Source organism: Bacillus rossius, chromosome 6 (assembly GCF_032445375.1).
Source record: "Bacillus rossius redtenbacheri isolate Brsri chromosome 6, Brsri_v3, whole genome shotgun sequence".
NCBI classification, from domain to species: Eukaryota; Metazoa; Arthropoda; class Insecta; order Phasmatodea; family Bacillidae; genus Bacillus; species Bacillus rossius.
The window spans coordinates 20,505,413-20,525,859 of record NC_086334.1 but is presented as its reverse complement, the minus strand read 5'-3'; the positions used below and the strand labels follow the sequence as shown (position 1 = coordinate 20,525,859).

General features: G+C 35.7%; 1 protein-coding gene across 5 annotated transcripts in view; it reads left to right on the top strand.

Annotated features, from left to right (window-relative positions):
* The window catches only part of LOC134532807 (DNA ligase 1), a 44,371-nt gene extending 25,761 nt beyond the window's left edge, over nucleotides 1–18,610 (top strand). For all 5 annotated transcript variants that reach the window (XM_063369685.1, XM_063369684.1, XM_063369686.1 and 2 more), the window contains 4 exons: nucleotides 9,457–9,692; nucleotides 15,512–15,709; nucleotides 17,860–17,949; nucleotides 18,406–18,610. In XM_063369685.1, the coding sequence (XP_063225755.1) occupies nucleotides 9,457–9,692; nucleotides 15,512–15,709; nucleotides 17,860–17,949; nucleotides 18,406–18,489 (608 nt within the window). In that variant the 3' untranslated portion in view covers nucleotides 18,490–18,610. The remainder of the gene's footprint in view (nucleotides 1–9,456; nucleotides 9,693–15,511; nucleotides 15,710–17,859; nucleotides 17,950–18,405) is intronic.
* Nucleotides 18,611–20,447: the final 1,837 nt, after the last annotated feature.

Here is a 20,447-nt window from a genome sequence, read left to right as displayed (position 1 = left end):
TTAGTTTAATCAGTTGAAAGTAATAAAAATAGAAGCATTTTACTTAATTCAATTTACACTTGCAAAAAAAAACATACGCACAATAAACTTACATGGAATTTAAAGTCTTTTTCAATATCCTGTAGTCTGAAATATGTTTACTCATGTCATCACATGTAGAGCTGTACTGAAGAAGCCGATTTTGCCAATATTTAGTTGAATCTGCATTTCTGCCGACTTCCGATACGCTTGTTAATTTTCGGCCGATATTACTGAAAAACGAGAGAGACTGCCATAACCTAAAAATTCACGAGTACCCTTTTCACTTTTCGTAGTAGTAGGGTGAAGACGCTTAATTTGGCGATACACCTAAGTTGGTGATACTTTTTGAAAACAATGCAGTCATCTTAGATATACGACAGAAAGTTCCGTACTACGGCAACAGATAGCGCAGCATGTCTACTTTGCCGCTTGGTACGCAACTTCGCGATTGTGTCCTCAGTATGAGCAGTACAAAACGGAAAGTGATTGCGGAGCATTTTAGTCAGTGTGACACCTTGAATTATTACACGTTATTCATTTTAATTGTATATATCAAGTTTATCAATGCTAATGACATTGTCTTTAGTTTAACAAACTCACAGAAGCCTGAAAAAATACGTGGTACGTATTCCAAGTAATAATTTTTGTTAGCAAACCTTTTATAACCTTACCAAATGAGCAAAAAAATAAGGATTTGGCATCGTCTTTACGAAAGCCTCGTGCAGAACTTATTTCAAATATGTAAAATAATGATTTAAATTTGAAATATGAGATTTGTGATAACATTTTAAGTTAGAGGTAATGTGTTTGCAGTATTTACGAGTACTCACATGCTCGTAGAAGTTATCACCAAATTAAGTACACTAGAGTCCCGTTATAGCGAGGTGTCACGGTTCCGGGTTTGATCCTCGCTATAACCGTGTCCTCGCTATAACCGAATTGGACAAATTTTGGTCCCCAAAAAATAAAAATTAACCGAAAATAGCATAAAAATTGTGTTTAAACCTGTATAATTGGAAAATAACAGGTTATATTAACGAAATCTTAATTTCTGTGAGCAGATGTGTGAATTCTCTTTAAAACGATACCCCATAAGTACGGATGCAATCACCGATTGCGTCAAAATAACCAGAATACCCTACCACGCCACGTAAGTATAGCATCTCAGCCCGCGGCCGACACAGCATTGTCCTGCTTACTATTGCCGACGCGGGCTGTCTGCTGGCGGCCATGTTGGTTCGGGATGTTGCTAACAGGTGGTGCTAGTGTAGCGCGACGATTTAATTCCTTACAAAATAGCAGGAGTGCGGCTGCGGCAACGCACGTACGCCTCAAACAAAATAGTCGCTGGAAAACTATACTTTTTCATTTAAAGAAACCTGTCAACTTTTTTAGAAAATAAATTTGGGATTAAACTCAAACCATCACCACCCCTTTCCCGGACAAATACCCCAACAACTGACCAAAACAAAAGTTACAAGAAAACTGTCCTAGCGATTCGGAAATAAATACGGTAGTGCCTACTAGAGGTGTAAAAGTAACGAAAAAATGTGTACCCGTATGTATTCGTTACTATAACAATTAGTACTCGTTACTATCGTTACGTTACTTGTTACTTCTGATACAGCATAATTTGCTATGTTATGTTGCAGCAACGAATCCAGTCGTATTGCGTACGCGTACAGTATGACGTCGCGTAAATAATAATAAATAGAATATAAACAATTAGTAGTTTTTGTTAACCAAGAAACAATTAAATCTCATTAGAGCGGCTTTTTAATATTATCTCTTTTAAGATAACAACAAAAAAAAACGTGAAAATATACGCGATTATAAAAACAAAAACATACATATTTCTAATTTGTAAAAAATACTTTCTTACGTTGTTTCTGTTCCAATATGAAACTCTGTCTACACACGGCACAGATAACTAACGGAAGTTTGATAAAAGAAAGAAAGGACGGGATTCTATTTTTAAAGCCACGCACTTAAGTGGCGACTGCACGGCTGAAGAATGTGACAGGCGTCAACGGCAAGATGTCTAGTGGCGAGCGAGAGGGGTGGAGATAAAGCAGACAAATAACAAAAGTGCGCTTCAAGCTCTCACGCCGTAAATTCCTCAAAAATACCTCGTTATAGCCATGTTCTCGCTATTACCGTGCTCGCTATAACGAGATTGTACTGTACCTCTATTTTTTATCACCAATTTAGGTATCAAAATTGTTTCACCAACTTAAGTAACCTTGTTTTAAACATTCAATAAATTCAATGATTATTTATTTTTCTATTAGAACATAGGAACATTCAAATTTTTTTTTACATTGTTATAGGCTATACTTTCATCTGGAGAAGATGGAGAAATCCGTATCAGATGGTGATGGTCACAAAAAAATTTACAGAAATTACAGTGCTTCTGATATTATCGAAGCTGCAAGACTGGTTCAGCAAGAAAACTTCAGTATCTACAAAGCTGCAAAAGAAAAAAACATCCCATGGAGTTCTTTAAAGAGATTCGTGTCGGACGATCGAGAACGTAGTACGACCTCATCTACTGCCACTGGTTTGAAGAAAATGGGTAGGCCATTCGCACAAGATGTCGAACTTGAGCAAAAAGTGTTCAATTACATCATTAACATGCAGGAATTAGGGTTTGGGCTTACTGTTAATCAGGTGAAAGTAATTGCGTTTGACGTTGCAGAAGCTTCTAGCCGTGGACATTTCTTCAACAGAGAAAAGAAATGTGCAAGTAAGAAGTGGTGGATGAATTTTAAACAACGTTATGGCCTAACCTTGGAGTCCCTGAAAACCTGTCAGCATACAGGGCATCTATAGCCAACCTTAAAATGGTGGATGACTATTTCGACAAACTGACAGATACCATGGCCAAACTAAACATTCAGCACAAACCAGAAGACCATGTGTGGAATTGACTTGATGAGACAGGGATAATGTATGTTGTGAAGCCTGGGAAAGTGGTGACAGAAATAGGAAAGAAGTTCATTTACAGAAGAAGCTATGGCGAACGTGGGGAAACTATGACACTTGTAGGCTGTGTATGTGCCAACGGGACTTGGATCCCTCCTTTCATTATCTTCAAAGGTGTTCGCTGGAATTTGGATTTCAAGAAAGACTGTTTGCCAAACACTCAAGTGCATTTATCAGAGAAAGGTTGGATAACAAAGGAACTTTTTATCATTTGGTTCAAATTTTTCCTTGAGAGCACCACTGGTTCGCCAAAACCCATCCTCATGCTCATGGACTCACATGGGTCTCACATAACCCCTGAAGTGATCGAGCTAGCACGTGCAAACTATGTGCATCTGTTAACGTTTACATCCCACACAACACACATTCTCCAGCCTTTAGATGTTGGAGTCTACAAAGCATTGAAATGTGCTTGGCAAAAAGAGCTCTATCAATACATGAATGACCACCCGACGGAAAAACCAAACAAAACAAATTTCCATTAAATTTTCAAAGTCCCATTTGTGAAAGCTATGTCAACCAAAAATATCACAAATGCTTTTAGAAGTTGCGGCATTGTTCCTCTGAACAGAGATGCCATTCCAAAAGAAAAATTGGCCCCATCACTTCTGACAGAACAGGCAGCACCAGACTCGACACAATGCAATAGACCTATTTCTAGGGAACTAGTCTGCAGTATCATTGCTGATGTAATTCTTTGTGAGCAGATTCAATCATCACCAGCTGATGTCATCCTCAAGGTGCCAACGCCTGGACCTAGGCCTACAAAAAAGAATTCAAGACCCTCATTATCCAGATCAGCCAAGTTAATCACTAGCAGGCCTACGCCTGATCCAACTGTGAAGAAACCTCAACAATCTTCAGAAAAATTTTGTCGACACAAAAAAACTTTTAGTAATTCATCAGCTGGACCATCAGGAACAGCAAATTCAGTATCAAATGATGAAGATTGGACTTGCGGGGCATGTAGCCAGAAATTCTCTTCAGACATGATGAAGAAAAATGGGAAGAAATGGGTACAGTGCTCATTTTGTCTCATTCCATATCATGAACTCTGCCAAAGTGAACCAGTAACGAATCTTGTTTATATGTGTGACTTATGCACCAATGGTGATGATTGAGATGAGACTAAAGTTGAAATGTTTTTTTCTCAATATTAAGTTTAAGGATTTTTATATCATATATATTCTAATATACCTACTTATTATTAATGAATAACAACATAAATATTTGTAGGCTTGTAAATCCATTTTTAAAACAAATTCTTATCTGATTTATGGTGTGAAATGTGAATTTGTGTTTGTTTATGTTTTTTAATAATTTTTTTGTTGTTTTATGTTTTCCATTGCATGGTATTGTTTTAACGATAGTGTATAAATTAGTACATAGTTATATTGCATTATCAAGTAATAATTAATCAATATTAGTACCCTATTTCAGAATATCACCAAATAAGGGACTACGATCACCAAAATACGTCCCTAATCACCAAATTAAGTAGCAATGACAAGTGTTTGGTATTTGCATCATAAATTTGTAAAACATAAAAATAAGTAGAAAATATTTATACCAATTTGTAGGCAACACTTAAAGGTAAACTGCAACGCAGAAACGTTTTGTCTCACTATTTCTGGGCACAGGAAATTTGATCAAATTTTCCAAATATCACCAAATTAGGCGACTTTACCCTACTGCATTCTTTCAGATTGTGTTATTTCTTAGCAACATGTGCCAACCGTACATATCGAGATTGAAAATCCTTTTTTTTTTTTTTTATAATGTTCGTTAATTTTAATATGTCCTAAATAAATAAATTACCATCACGGTAAATACACATCACGGTTATTACTGCAACTATAGTGCAAATGTGGTAACTATCATGCTTCTGTAGTAGTTATGGTATCTACAAAGAATCTTTAGTTCTTTTTATGGTAATTATCTTAAGATAACTATTGGGTTTGTACTGTAGTTATGGTACATCATCCATATTTCTTCGTAAGTTGTTGTTCATTTGTCTTTTCTTCATATTTATATTTACATGCGCCATTACTAAGGCAGGAACTTTCATAAAAATTTTAAACGGGACTTTATATCACACATTTAATGGCGTAAATGATGAGACCCCGGACAATTTAAACGCTTTATACAGTAAAATGCAGAAAATGCTTCCGCATAAAAGCTTGCTCAAACCAACGCGGGAGGCGGGAGCGGGAGCGGGAGCGAAATAAATGCGAAACAACGAACACATGAACTCAAATGAACTGATGAAAACCAGAGCGGGAGGCGGGAAGCGGGAAGCGGGACTGCAGCGAACAGCAGTGGGTTCGCGACACGTCAGGTTTTCCCGCGTCCCGCTAGCCAGTCGCCTCACGCCCGAGCCTGCAGTTACCTTCAGGCAGCCCTTGCATGTGCCAGGATGGAGACGGAAGTGCTGATCGACGTAGTCAAAGTACATACAATCCTTTATGATCTAACGCATCCAGAGTACAAAACAATAAGAAGAAAGATATTTTGTGGAAGGAAATAGGGGATTCTTACAAGCTAGATGGTAAGTCTTTTATTGCTACTACTACCTTTCAAAACTTGACATTCAAACAAATGTAGGAGTGACCTATGCAAATTGTGTTTCATTTTTAGTCCATTGCCAATGATTATGTGTATTATTATTATTATCAATTAAATATTACATAACACGCTAATGTGTCTCATTAAGTTCACCATTCAAGTTGGGTTTTCTGAATTGAAATACTCGACAAACCGTTCCCTTATGTGAAATGCTTCTCTACAGGCACGTCTTGCAGGCACACGACCCAAATTACCAAACTGTACAGAACCCGATTACGGAGGCTCTTCTCGCAACAAATTACGTAAATCTGAATCATTTTCTTTTGTCCTTAATATATTATGCAAAACACACGTGGTTAGCATGATTAAGTTGACAAATTCTTCAGACACCTCAATAGGTCGCAAAAAAACCTCCATTTCTGTACCAGAATACCGAAGACATTCTCGACAACTCGTCTAGCCTTCGAGAGACATTCATTGAATTTGTGTTTTAGCTTATCATTCCTCGCCTGTCTTTCTGGAAATGGTCGCATTAAGTAGTGTCTTAAACTGAAGGCCTGATCACCTATAATGACATGGGGAGTTGTCTTGTCTTGTAAAGGAAGTGGCTTGTCATCAGGGAGATGTAATTGCCCAGCCTCTAGTTTCTTCCCAAATGACGACTCTGCGAATATTCCGCCATCACTGTTTTTTCCAAATCCCCCTACATCCACACATATGAACCTATAGTCAGCCCCAACAATAGCCAACAGTACTACTGAAAACTTCTTCAAATAACAGAAGTTTCTGGATCCACTTTTCGTAGGACACTTTACAGTGACATGTTTTCCGTCGATACTTCCTACGCAATTCGGAAATTGCCAATCATTCATGAATCCACGGGCAGATTCTTCCCAAATCTCTGTAGTTGGTTCCGGCAAGTATAAAGGTTGCAATTTCTCACAAATAGCAGCACATACTTCTTTTACAATAGTGCTAACAGTTGTAAATCCAACTCTGTAACTGTGCCCAATTGTCTTGAACGTGTCACCAGTTGCAAGAAACCTGAAAATGAAAAATACAAATAGTTGTTCACTATGTATACAAAATACATATAAAGTTAACTATTTGTAAAAATAATGTATTCCGGTCCACCTTAAAAAATAAGCATGTCTAGTTACTGTTGTTCATTGAGAAAATCATATAATAATAACTGCTGTGTAATATTATTTTAGAATACAAATAATATTTACTTAATTGCGAAATATATAACAGTGCCATTTGTTATTTATGTTTTAGGAGCTGAGTTAAAAAGAAAGTGGAAAAATCTCCGGGATACGTATGCAAAGTATCTGAAGAGCCTGAAAACAACAACAGGCCAATCAGCTAAAAAGAACTACCAACATTGGCATTGGGCCGATACCATGTCTTTCTTCCGCCCGTTTATGTCATTTGCAAAGACCTTGTTAAATGTGCCACAAGATGTCACTCCATGTCAACCAGATGAAACGAAAACGTTTCCTGAAAATGAAAACGAAAGCCAAAGTGAACATGAGGATGAACCTGCATGTGATACACCGTGTGAACAATCGACAGTGAATGTCGGCAACCTAGGCAATAGTAACTCAGTACCTGGCATGCCTCAACAAGGAATCACTACTTCCGGGCGCAAGAGACCATTGAAGGAAAAACCATGCACTTCCACTTCTGTTGACAAAGTTATTGAATACTTGGATAACAATCGTGTGAAGAGAGAGTTTAGTGCTATTGAATATTTGTTTCTCGGGTATGTAAAAACTGTGGAAACATTTTCTCCATACAGACAGGCCGTGACAAAAATGAAAATAGCTGAGTTACTCATGCAGCAAGAAGTGGAACACGTCCAGGAAATTCAAGGTTTACACAGCATTTCGCAAACCCAAATTCCTTCATCAATCATCCACAGTCCATCAGAGTGGCCTACAGCCGAGACTAGTTCATCTGTTGCAAGTGTTGGTAGTGGTGACTATGAACTATCAGCATCAGACATATCATATAGAAACAATATGTCTTGAACCTTGGACATAGGTTTCTTTTTGTCATTTTGACTGCGCTTTGTGGTTTATATATTTTGTGTACAATGTTAATGCATGTATTGCCGTTATGTTCTATGTGTGTAGTTACAGCATTATTTGTAAACACTGCATTTAGTGAATGATATATGAGCATTTCCATTTGAATTTACTTTTTATATTGCATATATTTGATTCTATTATACAATGAATAATTCAGCAATGATATATTATAAAAGCCTACAATAATTGAGCATATTTTGTTTTCCTTTCACTCTTAATTTACCTAAATATGTTGTCACTAACACCACACATTCGTTTAGCCGTATGCAAACACATATTGCTGACTCAAACATAACTTTCTCTCGTAGAAGTAGAGCTTACCTTAAGGTGATTGCTAGGCGTTGTTCAGGTGTGATTGGTTCTCGAAAGTTGGTGTGTTCCTTGCATATTTCTTTTTCAATGTGACCAAGAATGTCGTAAAAACTATCTTTAGTCATTCTGAAGTAAACGTAGAAGCGATGTTCATCTGCAATCAATCGTGGCATAAGTGTTGCAAATTCTCCATATTTTCCACGTTCAACATTTATTGGATGAATCCACTGCCATGTGTTTCATTTGTTGACATCTTCGTCCTGGGCAACTGCAAGTAATAGTAGTTCTTCATCTGAAGATAAGTCCGTTTCTTGCACCAACATCATCATCCAACACAATCCACGATGTACTGACGAGCAGTCGCAGGGTATCGCGAGCGAACGGACGTGTTGGTGTGTGCAGGTTGTAACGCTCCCGCATCCCGCCTTCCCGCCTCCCGCTCCCGCTCCCTTCTCCCGCGTTGGTTTGAGCGAGCCTTAAAGCGGGAAAGTGATACATTAATGCTATGCGGAAAATATAGAAATAAAAAAATTAATCACGGAAGTTCGTAAATCCTAGGTACGTAAAAATGATGTGTTCATGTATACGGTCGATCATGTTACATTATAAAGTAAAGGATAATAGTGTTGTAAGACTTTTATTCCGATATAATGAGTCTTTTTTTTTCTAAAGGTACAGTGCAAGAAAAGCTCGCTCGAATTTCGAGTTGTTGAAAAGCCACGAGATCGAGTTCGAGTATTACTAAAAAACTCGACACGAAACTCGAATTTCGAGTACTCGCAGTTGTCTAATATATATATATTTATGAAGCATATACATATAAATATATATAAATGTGTGTGTGTTTTTGTATATTTATTTATGTGTGTGTATATATATATATAATATATATATATATATATTCCTATAAAAAAATTATTCTGATTACATTCATGTCATTTAATTTTACTTAAATTTGAATCCAAAGTTTTTTTTTTAATTTTAAGTTTTAGTTGTAACTTTGCAAAGTTCATTTTTTTTTTTGTAGATTACCATAACTTGAGGGATAAGTGTGGCCCTGTTTAAAAAAAAAAAATCACAATTCTAGCGATGGGGCAGTTTTTAATCGTGGAATAGACAGATCCATCGAATCTGTGGTATTAAAGGATTCGTAAAGTAATTCTATGCTTCTGCATTTGTTTTCTTTGCTCTGCTGACCTTATCTTTGTTGTGGTTATTTTGAGACATGAAAACGTTTTTGGGTAAAGTTGTGTGTATTCACAATTTTGAAATAGTTTTGTTAATACAGACATCATTATTGCAAAATGACGAAACATGGTCCCTTCAGGTTTGTATTATTGAGGTTTAACTGTAAACTGATGATAATTTAGTAAGTTTTTCCACTTAAAAGATTGTATTGTGTCGGCATTTTTATTATTTTTTTTTTTTTTTTAAAATTCAGATGGAAGCTGTTTTCGAAGAGCGTGAACTGTGTTGGCAGGCAACTGTGAAGGGCTGATGGTCAAGACGCTGGAACAAGAGGCGACGTACGAGATCGCCAAGCGCTCCCGCAACTGGCTGAAGCTGAAGAAGGACTACCTGGAGGGGGTGGGGGACACCCTTGACTTGGTGGTCATTGGAGGGTACTTGGGGCGGGGAAAGAGGGCGGGCACCTACGGCGGGTTTCTGCTTGCCTGCTACGACCTTGAGAGCGAGGAGTACCAGACCATCTGCAAGGTTGGCATTTATAGCTGTGTGCTTTCTCACTAAGTCCAAACTGCTCGTGAGGCCTTTTTCTTACACCATTTGGAGGGTTAAAAACCACTGCTCATCTTAAAATTCATATGAAGATGAGATCTGAATACAATATTAGTTTCCTAAAGTCGCTTCATATCATTGGTAGACTTTACAAATTACCTTAGTTAAGCAGTGAATGAATAAGGGAAGCGTCCTCATAATCATGATAAAGAAGTGATGGGTTTGAATCCCAATTTTCTCAAATCCGATTCTCAAAAAGAGTCCCTCAAATCCGAATCTTGGTCTCAAGGGTCAAAAATGAAATAAAATAGAAGAAATAAAAAATGTTAACTTATATCAAATGCTTCTTTGTAGCACTTTGTTGAAGAAGTTGTTAGATACATTTTAAATTGTTCATTCCTAATTATTTTACAATATTTTAAATTTGCTAAATTACACATAAAACCTATCTTATACCTTTGATAAAATGATAAAAATATTTGAAATACAGTGAAACCTCGTTAATAAAATACCGGTTATTTCAAATTTCGCGTTTATTCGAACACTTTTAATTCCCCTTCAGACTGGGATAGCATATTTAATGTCAATCAATACGGTTAATACGAAATATTCGTTATTATGTATTACGAAGTAACCTCACGTCCGCTCACGTAGTGTACTATTGTTTTATTATCGGATAAACCGAATGAAATTTTAGAACAAGAATCGCACACTTTAATCACGTGCACGCAGCTTCACTATAATTCTGTTAACGGCAAATAATTTGTACAGTAAATGGTCTACAGTCAAACCTCTATCTATCGAACTCGCATGTATCGATTGTCCGTGTTTATCGTATACTTTCTACGGTCCCGGCAAAATTGCCATACAACTAAGGTTAAAAAAGTCCGCTTGTACCGATGATCGAATTATCGTTTTGTCCGCATTGATCGTACAAAATATGTGGTCCCGTCACTATAAATTATAATAGATGATCGTTTAACCATAAAGATTTTGCAGAAATAACCATTTCTTAGAAAGAAACCGTCTTAAAAACAGTAACGATAGTATACAGTAGTAAAAATCAACTTAAATCTGCAGCCAAGTAATGGAGCACGTAAATATGAAGAAAAGACAAATGAACAACAACTTACGAAGAAATTGGATGATGTACCATAAATACAGTACAAACCCAATTGTTATCCTAAGATAATTACCATAAAAAGAACTAAAGATTCTTTGTCGATACCATAGTTACTACAGAAGCACGATAGCTACCACATTTACACTACAGTTACCGTAACAACCGAGATGTATATTTACCGTGACGGTAATGTATTTATTTATGACATATTAAAAATAAAGAACATTATTGAAAAATAGGATGTTAAATTTTTATATGTACGTTTGGCACATGTTGCGAAGAAATAATGCGATCTGAAAAAATGCAGTACTACTACGAAAAGCGAAAAGGGTAATCGTGGATTTTTAGGTTATGGCAGTCTCTCTCGTTTTTCAGTAATATCGGCCGAAAATTAACAAGCGTATCGGAAGTCGGCAGAAATGCCGATTCAACTAAATATTGGCAAAATCGGCTTCTTCAGTACAGCTCTACATTTGATGACATGAGTAAACATATTTCAGACTTCAGGATATTGAAAAAGACTTTAATTTCCATGTAGATTTATTGTGCGTATGTTTTTTTTTTTTGCAAGTGTAAATTGAATTAAGTAAAATACTTCCATTTTTATTTATTTTTAAACTGATTTAACTTTAATGACAAGTAACTGATATATTTCTGACACTAATTTTGAGGTTGAAATATTTTTTAAAAATTCTTAGAGTGAAGTCCACTTCAGCATTAATTGTCTTGGAAAATGTTCTGGCTGCTAGTGATGTAGACACTGATGTCTTGTCTTCCTTCGACAAACTTTGCAGTGCAGTAAAGGACATTTATGCAACTAAAAAAAGTGTAGAAAAAAATCAATGAATTTTTCAAGCCTCTTTAATTCTCTATTTGACTAATTTTCGAGTAAAAAATCAATACTTGATTTTGTCGATTATTATTAATGTGAGCATATGCACCTGTTAATACAAACCTCGTTAATACAAACTGCAAAATTTTAGGTCCCTTCAGGTTTGTATTAAAGAGGTTTCACTGTATCACAATAACCTCTTACAGAATGATTGGAAAAAATGCCAGGAAATTTAAAAAAAAATATCAAGGTTTTTCTCTCTAGAAACAAGGATTTCTTCAGAATTACTGATTGTTTTTGTTTTGTAAAAACAGTTTTGGGTCTCAGAAGCTATTTCAAAAAATATACATAGCATAATATCTATTACATTCATAAATTCAACCAATAAATCAAAGTAACTTACCTACTATTGAATCATTAAGACATGTAATAGGTATTAAATAAAGCATTACACCAACTCTTTATCACTGGCATAACAGAACAGAATCTACACAATGTGTAAATTTCTAGATGATGTAATAACAACTGATGTAAATGAAAACATAAGTACGAGGCTAAACGTACATAAACACTAACATACCAATAACAATTATTTATTGGCCTAACTAATAAATTTTTTTAATGTTAATTGTAAACAAACAAGATAGGTTGATGCCATATTATTTTTCACTAAAATGGATGGGTGCTGTAGTAGAAAAACTACTATGTTCAAGATATATCAAAATACTTTGTTATTGACTTTTTTTTTTGTGTGTTAAAGATCCATGACCGTCCCTGTGATGTTTTCAAAGATGGCATCATCAAATCTCAAAAACAGTCGTTTTTTGCGCCAAACTCGTGTTACCTCAATGTTGAGACATTTTGTGAAAAACTTTAAAAACAGCAGAATTTCATCATTTTTCACCAATTTTGTGCTTCATCATATTTTGGGGTCTCTAAATATGGCAAATATAGATATATATATTGATGTCATGTACTAAGTCTTCCAGATCAGTACATGATACGTATTATTATTTTATTTACTTCATTCATCTACATCAAAAGTAGAATATTTTGAGAAACGGTAGTAGAATAAATACAAAAATAATCATAAATAAGATAGAAGAGTTAAAGCTGAATTTTTTAATTTACTGCATTTATGCCGATTTTTTTATTCAATTTTTTTTTTCTTTAAAGTCTAATCTTTAGAATTCTAGAGATTCGGTTGGTTTCGAGGATTTTGACGCTCCATCCCTATAATAAACACATGTTATTTACTGTCTACATATATATAAATCACAAAGACTTAAAGCACTACGATAAATCTGTAATTAATAAAGAAATATATTTCAGTGATATTTGATGATAATGACGGCTATAGCTATAATATATAGAGATGGGTCGAGTCTTGGTTTATTGAGTCGAGCCGAGCCGAGTTGGGTCAGATTGACTCGACTCGTAAACCGGGTCACATATTTTATCAAGTTCGAGACTCGAAACACGTTTCGAGTTAAGTACCAGCATCGTGACATTATAGCACTTTATTATAGGTTGTCTTAACGTTTTCGCCAAGTCATTAATACAGCAAGAAATGATAATGACCTTTAAACAAAACAAATCCCGTGCAAACCTAACCTTGCCCACTACCGTGCTACGGCGCTATAATAGGTACAAGTGCAACCAAACCTAGGCCTACCTTCATTTATGAACGTGGCGTCGTAACGTGATTTTGTCGATAGTGGCGACAGTTTGTAGGAAAAAATTATGTCACATGACCATTTTATATATAAAAAAAGGCTTGGGAAACAGCGTGCACTGTTTTCATTTTGTTTTTCATCCTGTGTTTACTTCAAATACGGTACCGCATTTGTTTACAAAATACGTCAATGGATTTTCACTGAAGAAAAATATGTTGTAAAACGCACATGTATTAATAATCATCACGTTTATCGTGCCCCGTTTATAATAACTTGTATAAACAAGAGATTTCCGTAACCTAAAAATAAAAACATAAAATAATTATATTGTAATATTTAGTAAATAACACCAAGCCGTGATGCGTGAAAATTGCTGCGTGTTAGGCTGGGTTCACAATTGAAAAAATAACAGTAACAGTAACAGTAACAGTATGTCGTGTGCATAGGATATGAACGCCATGTTTCCTAACCTAACGATTCACAATAGCAGAAAGTTGGTCGTGTGCATGGGAGCGAGGTCGTGCGCATAGGAGTGAAATGAATATATTTTATTTCGGTCGCGTACGCATGGCACAACAGCCAATGGGAGAAGAGCAGGGTGCTTTATTGGCGGTACTAGAAATATGTTTATTTATAATTATTAACCATATTGTGGTAAGAAAATTTTGAGATAATAATTGTTGGATTTGTAAATAGTGCTTACCCTAGATTTATGTTAACTAATCCAAGTGTTGGACGCTTCAAAATTCAAATATGGCGCCATTTCGCTGCCATTAACTCAAGCGATCCTGGTGGCCATCAGGAAAGACTGAGTGGTTCGTCTGGTACCGGCGTCATCGGACGTCCGGCTATCGTTTTTGACTTTCATGTTATCTGGTAACAGTTTCAGTACGAAACAATAATAGTATTATCGTTATTTTGAAAGTTAATATGTTTATTTACTAACACTGCTAACAGATGTCGCATAGTTCGCGAAATTTCATTGGCTGAAATTAACAGTAAGAATTCAATTGTGAACTGATTTCGCAGTTCGCACAGGTCGTGTGCACAGGTCGTGTGCATGGCTTGCTATGCACTCGCTTAATTTTTTTAATTATGAACCCAGCCTTAGGCCAGCCAGCCTTGCATTTTGGAACTAAATTTAGCTGTGCTCCGCTACGCAGAGCTGCGTGTAAATAACATTTAGGATAAAATTACTTTCTTTTTGTTTGAATAAAATATAATAACAACGCTCATGCATTATATTAGGCAATCAGTTTCTGATCGCAAAATCAAATGCATGAAATATTTATTTAAAAACATATTGATATTCTTGTAGTTGTAACAAGTTCCGGGCGAATAATCTTGCCGCGGAAAGTGTATATACATTGAGAATGTGACAATGTGACAAGGCCTATATCCCTTGAGCTGTTTGTTCATGTGGGGATCTGCCGGTGGATCGGGAAAAAAAAGTTACGTAACTCGGGAAGCCTTCTTTTCACAGACGAAAGAGCCAAACTCCCGATCGTACATCTTCTTTTTTTTTTTTTTGTACATTGTAAATAAATATGGCGGTGTTGATAAAAGGAAATACCATAAACAAGGCAACGGTATTTATTTGTACGCCGCCATATTTTTCGTTTGCAGTGTGTCCGTGAATGTTTATTTTTGACAACTCATGATTACTATGGTCAATTAGGTTAGGTTAGGTTAGCTACATTATAAATACTTTAAAACATTGTGGACGGTTGATTTGGTTAGGATAGCTACATTAAAGATACTGTGAAATCATGTTGAAATAAAGCTTAGTTTTTTATATTTAAATAACATAATGATTTGAATTAATCATTTAAAATATTTAAATAACATAATGATTTGCTAATTAATCATTTAAAATATTTAAATAATGCAGATGCATCTTGGATACACAATTTTTATATCAATGGGTGTAGTAATATTTTATTTATCATATTCGACGCAAAAAATTATAAAATTATGAAACTCGAACAGACTCGACCTCTTCAAAAATTTTGTGACTCGAACTCGACTCGACTCGAAATATGAATTGCTAAACTCGGCTCGACTCGACTCGAAGCCAAAAAACCTCAACTCGTCCATCTCTAATAATATACATAATGTTTTGTAACTGTGGAGAGGGCACAGCTATTGGCGAGGATCGTGTTTGCAGATTGGAACAGGCTTCAGTGACGAGGACCTGCAGCAGCACACGGAACTCTTGAAGACCCACGTGATCCCCCAGCCACGGCCGTACTACCGCTACGACCACAGCCTGGCCCCCGACCACTGGTTCGATGCCGTGCAGGTGTGGGAGGTGAAGTGCGCCGACCTCTCCCTGTCGCCGGTGCACAAGGCTGCCCTCGGCATCGTGAGTGGCCCGCACCTTTGTCGCAAGTGCTAGTGCTTCCTGTTCAGGCTGTCCTACTTGTCCCGCGTTACGAGAGATGGCTCGAGACTTGAGCAAGTAGCTCTTGTACTGAACTCAATATACATTTTACATGTGCAGTGGACTTAATACCATGAGTTACAGTAAAACCTCATTCTGTTTCTATTCAGATGGTGGCAGAGGTTTGTATTCTTGTAAACGACTCACAAAAATACTGGCCGGCTTGGGATCACACACTAAGAAAAAACTGTCTCTTCAGACATAAAAAAAAAAAAATGTTTTAGTACAATTGACCACCCGTAATACTTCGTTAATTAAAATTCTTACATTAATTTTCCATGGGTTTTAAATAGGCTTATGCAAATATCAGTTTTTTTTGTTCGAATCGATACAAAGACAAATTTCAAATTATTCTCGAATAACAATATCGAATTTGAATAGTAAGAATGAAAATTAGGACCGACATGCAATTTTTTTTACATAATTTTATTTATTATATTCATTTCTGCATGATTGTTTGTGTGGTCAGTGCAGCTTCGATTGCTAATGTAAACAACTTGTAATTTATATTTATTTGTTCTGCATTCCACGATACACCATATGGCCATAAAAAAAATCTCTATCTTTTTACCTACACAAAGATTGGATTTCTGTACGATTATTGAAATATGTTTTATAGCAGCATACCAAATTCCTTTAAATATGGCATCTTCGTGCATGTTCAGCGAAGTTAGTTTTACTACATGAGAGATATTTTGGAAAGTAAGTTGGCAGCACTGAATTTCCAAATATTTCAAAAGAAATTATTTAACTTTTTCTGTTCCTAAATGTAAACAATAGTTTAAAATACAGCAGTGTCTTTTAATAGAATTAGTTTCCATAAAAATCTGAAATTGATTATGTGTTAACGTGATTATACACTGAGTCCAAAATTACTTGGGTAAGAAAATCTCACCATTGCCAGTGGACATATTGAGATGCTTTCTTTCCAGAGCTGCTGCTGATAAACGGGATGGCTGAACACTCAGGCCGTCATCGGAGATAAATTAAATATGCAATGTAAGAAGCGAATACCTACCGTGTTTTATCGCTTAATGGTCGCACGCGCGTAATCGTCGCAACCATATTTTAGGCTGTCAAAATTGTGATAAAAAAACTTCTCGCGTAAACGTCGCATGATGTTTTTGGTCCCGCTAGTAGATGCCGAGCGCTTTGTGTAGGTATCTTTTCCGTATAAAACGATGTATTTTAAAGTATAAATCTAATACTAACTTGGTCATTACCACTTACTTAATAAATTAACGGAAAAATACGAAGTTGTTTGACGTGTAAATTTTCTTATAAAGACGTTTTTAAACGTTATTTCCTATTTAATTAACGGAAATACAAAGTTTTCCGACGTGTAAATTTTCTTTTAAAGACGTTTTTAAACAGCATTTCCTTTATCTGATTGCGTTACCACGGCGTACCGCTTACAAAAATGTAGCCAGTGCATCATTCATGGTTGGTTATGTTGCTTCCTGTATAGAGCGCGCGCACGTAGTCAAATATCGATATCTCACCAATTGGATGCAACGCGCGCTATCTGTCAGGCAGCCGAGTTAACTACATTTGATAGCCCGCATTCTTTCGTGGCAGGTGTGTACTACGACACGTTAGTTCACGTCAGATTCAAGTGGCTTGCGTTTGCGTTAGAGTTTTGGTTTTTCTATTTAAAGTTGAAGAAAGGTTTTTTTTAAGGAATTATTAATATAGATTGTTTGGCGCGATCTTGTATACTCCACCTTTTTTTTAAATAAACGTACTTTCCATGAACGGGTTTTGTTTTTATGAATAACTTTACCTAACAAAAAATTTTTTCGCCCGCATAATGGTCGCACCCCTACTTTTCAAACTTGATTTTAGAATAAAATGTGCGACGATTATACGAGAAAACACGGTAGCTATTAACGAAAGATCAAAATATAGTTTGATCTGTCACAGTATTAATTCGTTGCATTGTATTTAAGTCTACACAAGTGCTGTTGCCATTGTGCAAACCGAACAGCGTTAGTTCGAGGGGCAGGTGTATCTGTTTTGCTGAAATCCCTTGTCAGGAAAAACACTATTGCACATTTATTTTTGTATTTCAGGTTGACAGTGAAAAGGGCATCTCCTTGAGGTTTCCTCGGTTTTTACGTGTGCGAGAAAAGACTGTGGAAGATGCTACCAGTGCCACTCAGGTAAACACTCTGCTTAGTAACAGAAAACAAGTTCTCAACAGCCAATCAACTTAGGTTAGGCAACTTTGACTGTAACTGTATAGCCATAAAAGGTAAATGAAAATCTTTTGTGGTCTTGAGTGATCACACGTGTAAATTCTTTTAATGTTAAAAACATGTAAGTACATAAGGAAAAAATAATGGTAACATTGACAGATACTGATACTAAAACGACTTCATTGGTACATTAATTTAAATGGTGGAAATATCTTTAACTGGGAATAATTGAAACGGATTTACTTCAGTTCATGATATGTAACTCTATTATATATTAGCTTTGGTACAAAAAGACAAAATATGCCCTATCACATAACAAAGTTAAAAATTTGAAAACAAATTGCACAGCTTTGTGCTATGAAATTGGTAGTAGTGTTGAATGTAAGGTTATATATTCCTATGACTTAATTTGTGTGACAGGTTGCAGAGCTGTACAGAAGCCAGGAGCAAGTGAAGAACCAACATGGGCCAACAGCGAAGACAGTAGAAGAAGAATTTTACTAGGCTTCAGTGACTATACCATGTTCATATTTGTGTGCTACTGCCATTCAGAAATGTACTAATATTGCCTCATTGGAATAACATATTTGGCTAAATTTTTATTTTATAAAGTGGTAGTAAATTATGTCAATTTGTTTTAAATGAATTTTTTTTGTCTACAAACCGAATTCTTTGTTACATTTCATGTTAGGTGTGTTTGAGAGTGCAATATGTAGAGTGGGCATTCCAAAAAAATTACTAAAGAAATTGAAAACCTATTGTAACAAATGCTTAAAATATAGGTTCTAGATGGATTAGCAAACAAACAAACACATAGTTAACTCCACAAAATAATGCACTTACAACTGTTTCCATGGGGGGGAAAAAATGTATATTTTATTAATTTACTAGCTAAACCCAGCCATGCTTCACTGTAGTGCAGTCTTATATGAAATGAATAGGAAAGTAAATCAAAGTACTCTAGCGAACACAGATTTACAGAGGATTTAATATCCTGCATTGCATTGCTGTGGAATGAAAGGAAGAAAAAGTATATTTTTTTCTCACATAAAATATTTTTTATTTTATTTTATAGTTAGTGGATGGACTACATTGTTTGTTTGTCCATTTTCCACATAAACATCAGATGATTTACTGACTCTTGAGCATGCAACATTTGATTGACCACGATAGAAGCATTTGTTTTCTAAATTCAAACCATTTACTTGCAAAGATTGCCCTTGCGCTTTATTTAGCTGATTGATGTTTCAGAGTAATATAATAGCCACCCCAATTTTAGAATTCAGAATGTGTGACTATAATCCAGTAACTTCGAGTGAATTAAGAAATTCCTTTGGAAAATCAACTACTTCACTTTGGTTTATCACGGAGTCGCTGGATTTGAAGGTCGCAGTTTTATCTGCGATTCTGGTTAGAATGTTGTTCATATCATGTATTTCGACATTTTTAGCCACTAGAATTTCTCTTCTGCTTAACCTTGTTTTTCAATAATTTGTTTCGATGCTTTGGACAACCTTGTCTACTAAGTCATCTTTTGAATTCAGAATAATGCAAAAACTAGATGGGAAGGTTTTTCCCCCTACTTTTTGATTTGTAGGTACAGTGACATTACTGACCTTGAGTAACTGTCATGAAAATATTTCAGCTGTTGGATCGGTTTGAAGCTGAACTCTCATATTTGTTGTTAATGCATTTTCCAAAAAGTAGAATATTTCATGCAGGCATTTAATTCATCAACTGATGTTGAAAGATTTATAACTGGAAGCATTTGCCTGGAGCCACCGGATAGAAATGCCCATGTTCCATTAAATTGAACCTGATTATTTCTCAAGTCTTTCAATGTATCATCTAATGCTTCCAATGACTTCTTGTAAGCCAACTCGTAAAATGTGTACTATGGCAAGCTAAAACAATAGACTGCAGTAAAAGTTTTTATAGAATGTGAAAAAAAGTAGCTTGCCACCTTTCCTCTCTTGAGGAAATGAAAAAACGGGGGAGGGGGGGTATGTTTACAAACCAGCAGAACACTTTTTTTTTTATCCTTTGAGGGTGATTTTAATGTCCACAATTATATGGGCAACCCTTATGGGGGTAAATATGGTAATTATTACACCAACATTCAAGTGTAGCCTTGAATTACAGAAAAGTTAGAGTGATAGATGCCAACGGAACTATAAACAGGTGAATTGAAAAGATGGTGACACCTGAAAGGATAGAATTGTACTTTTCATGTGTGTTCATTAGTATTGGTTGGTAACTTGCATTGGAAATCCAGAAAATTGGGAATATCAGCTGATACCGATACTAAAATGCTAAACCTCTGTACATCACTAATTTTGTGGTGCTTGATTCAAAGACGTGTTCCACTGTGATTTGAAGATGTAAAAACTGAAGTATAGTGTGCCCTTCATTTAAATTTCTCTCACACACATTCTTTTATCAATGAAAACATTACACTTATA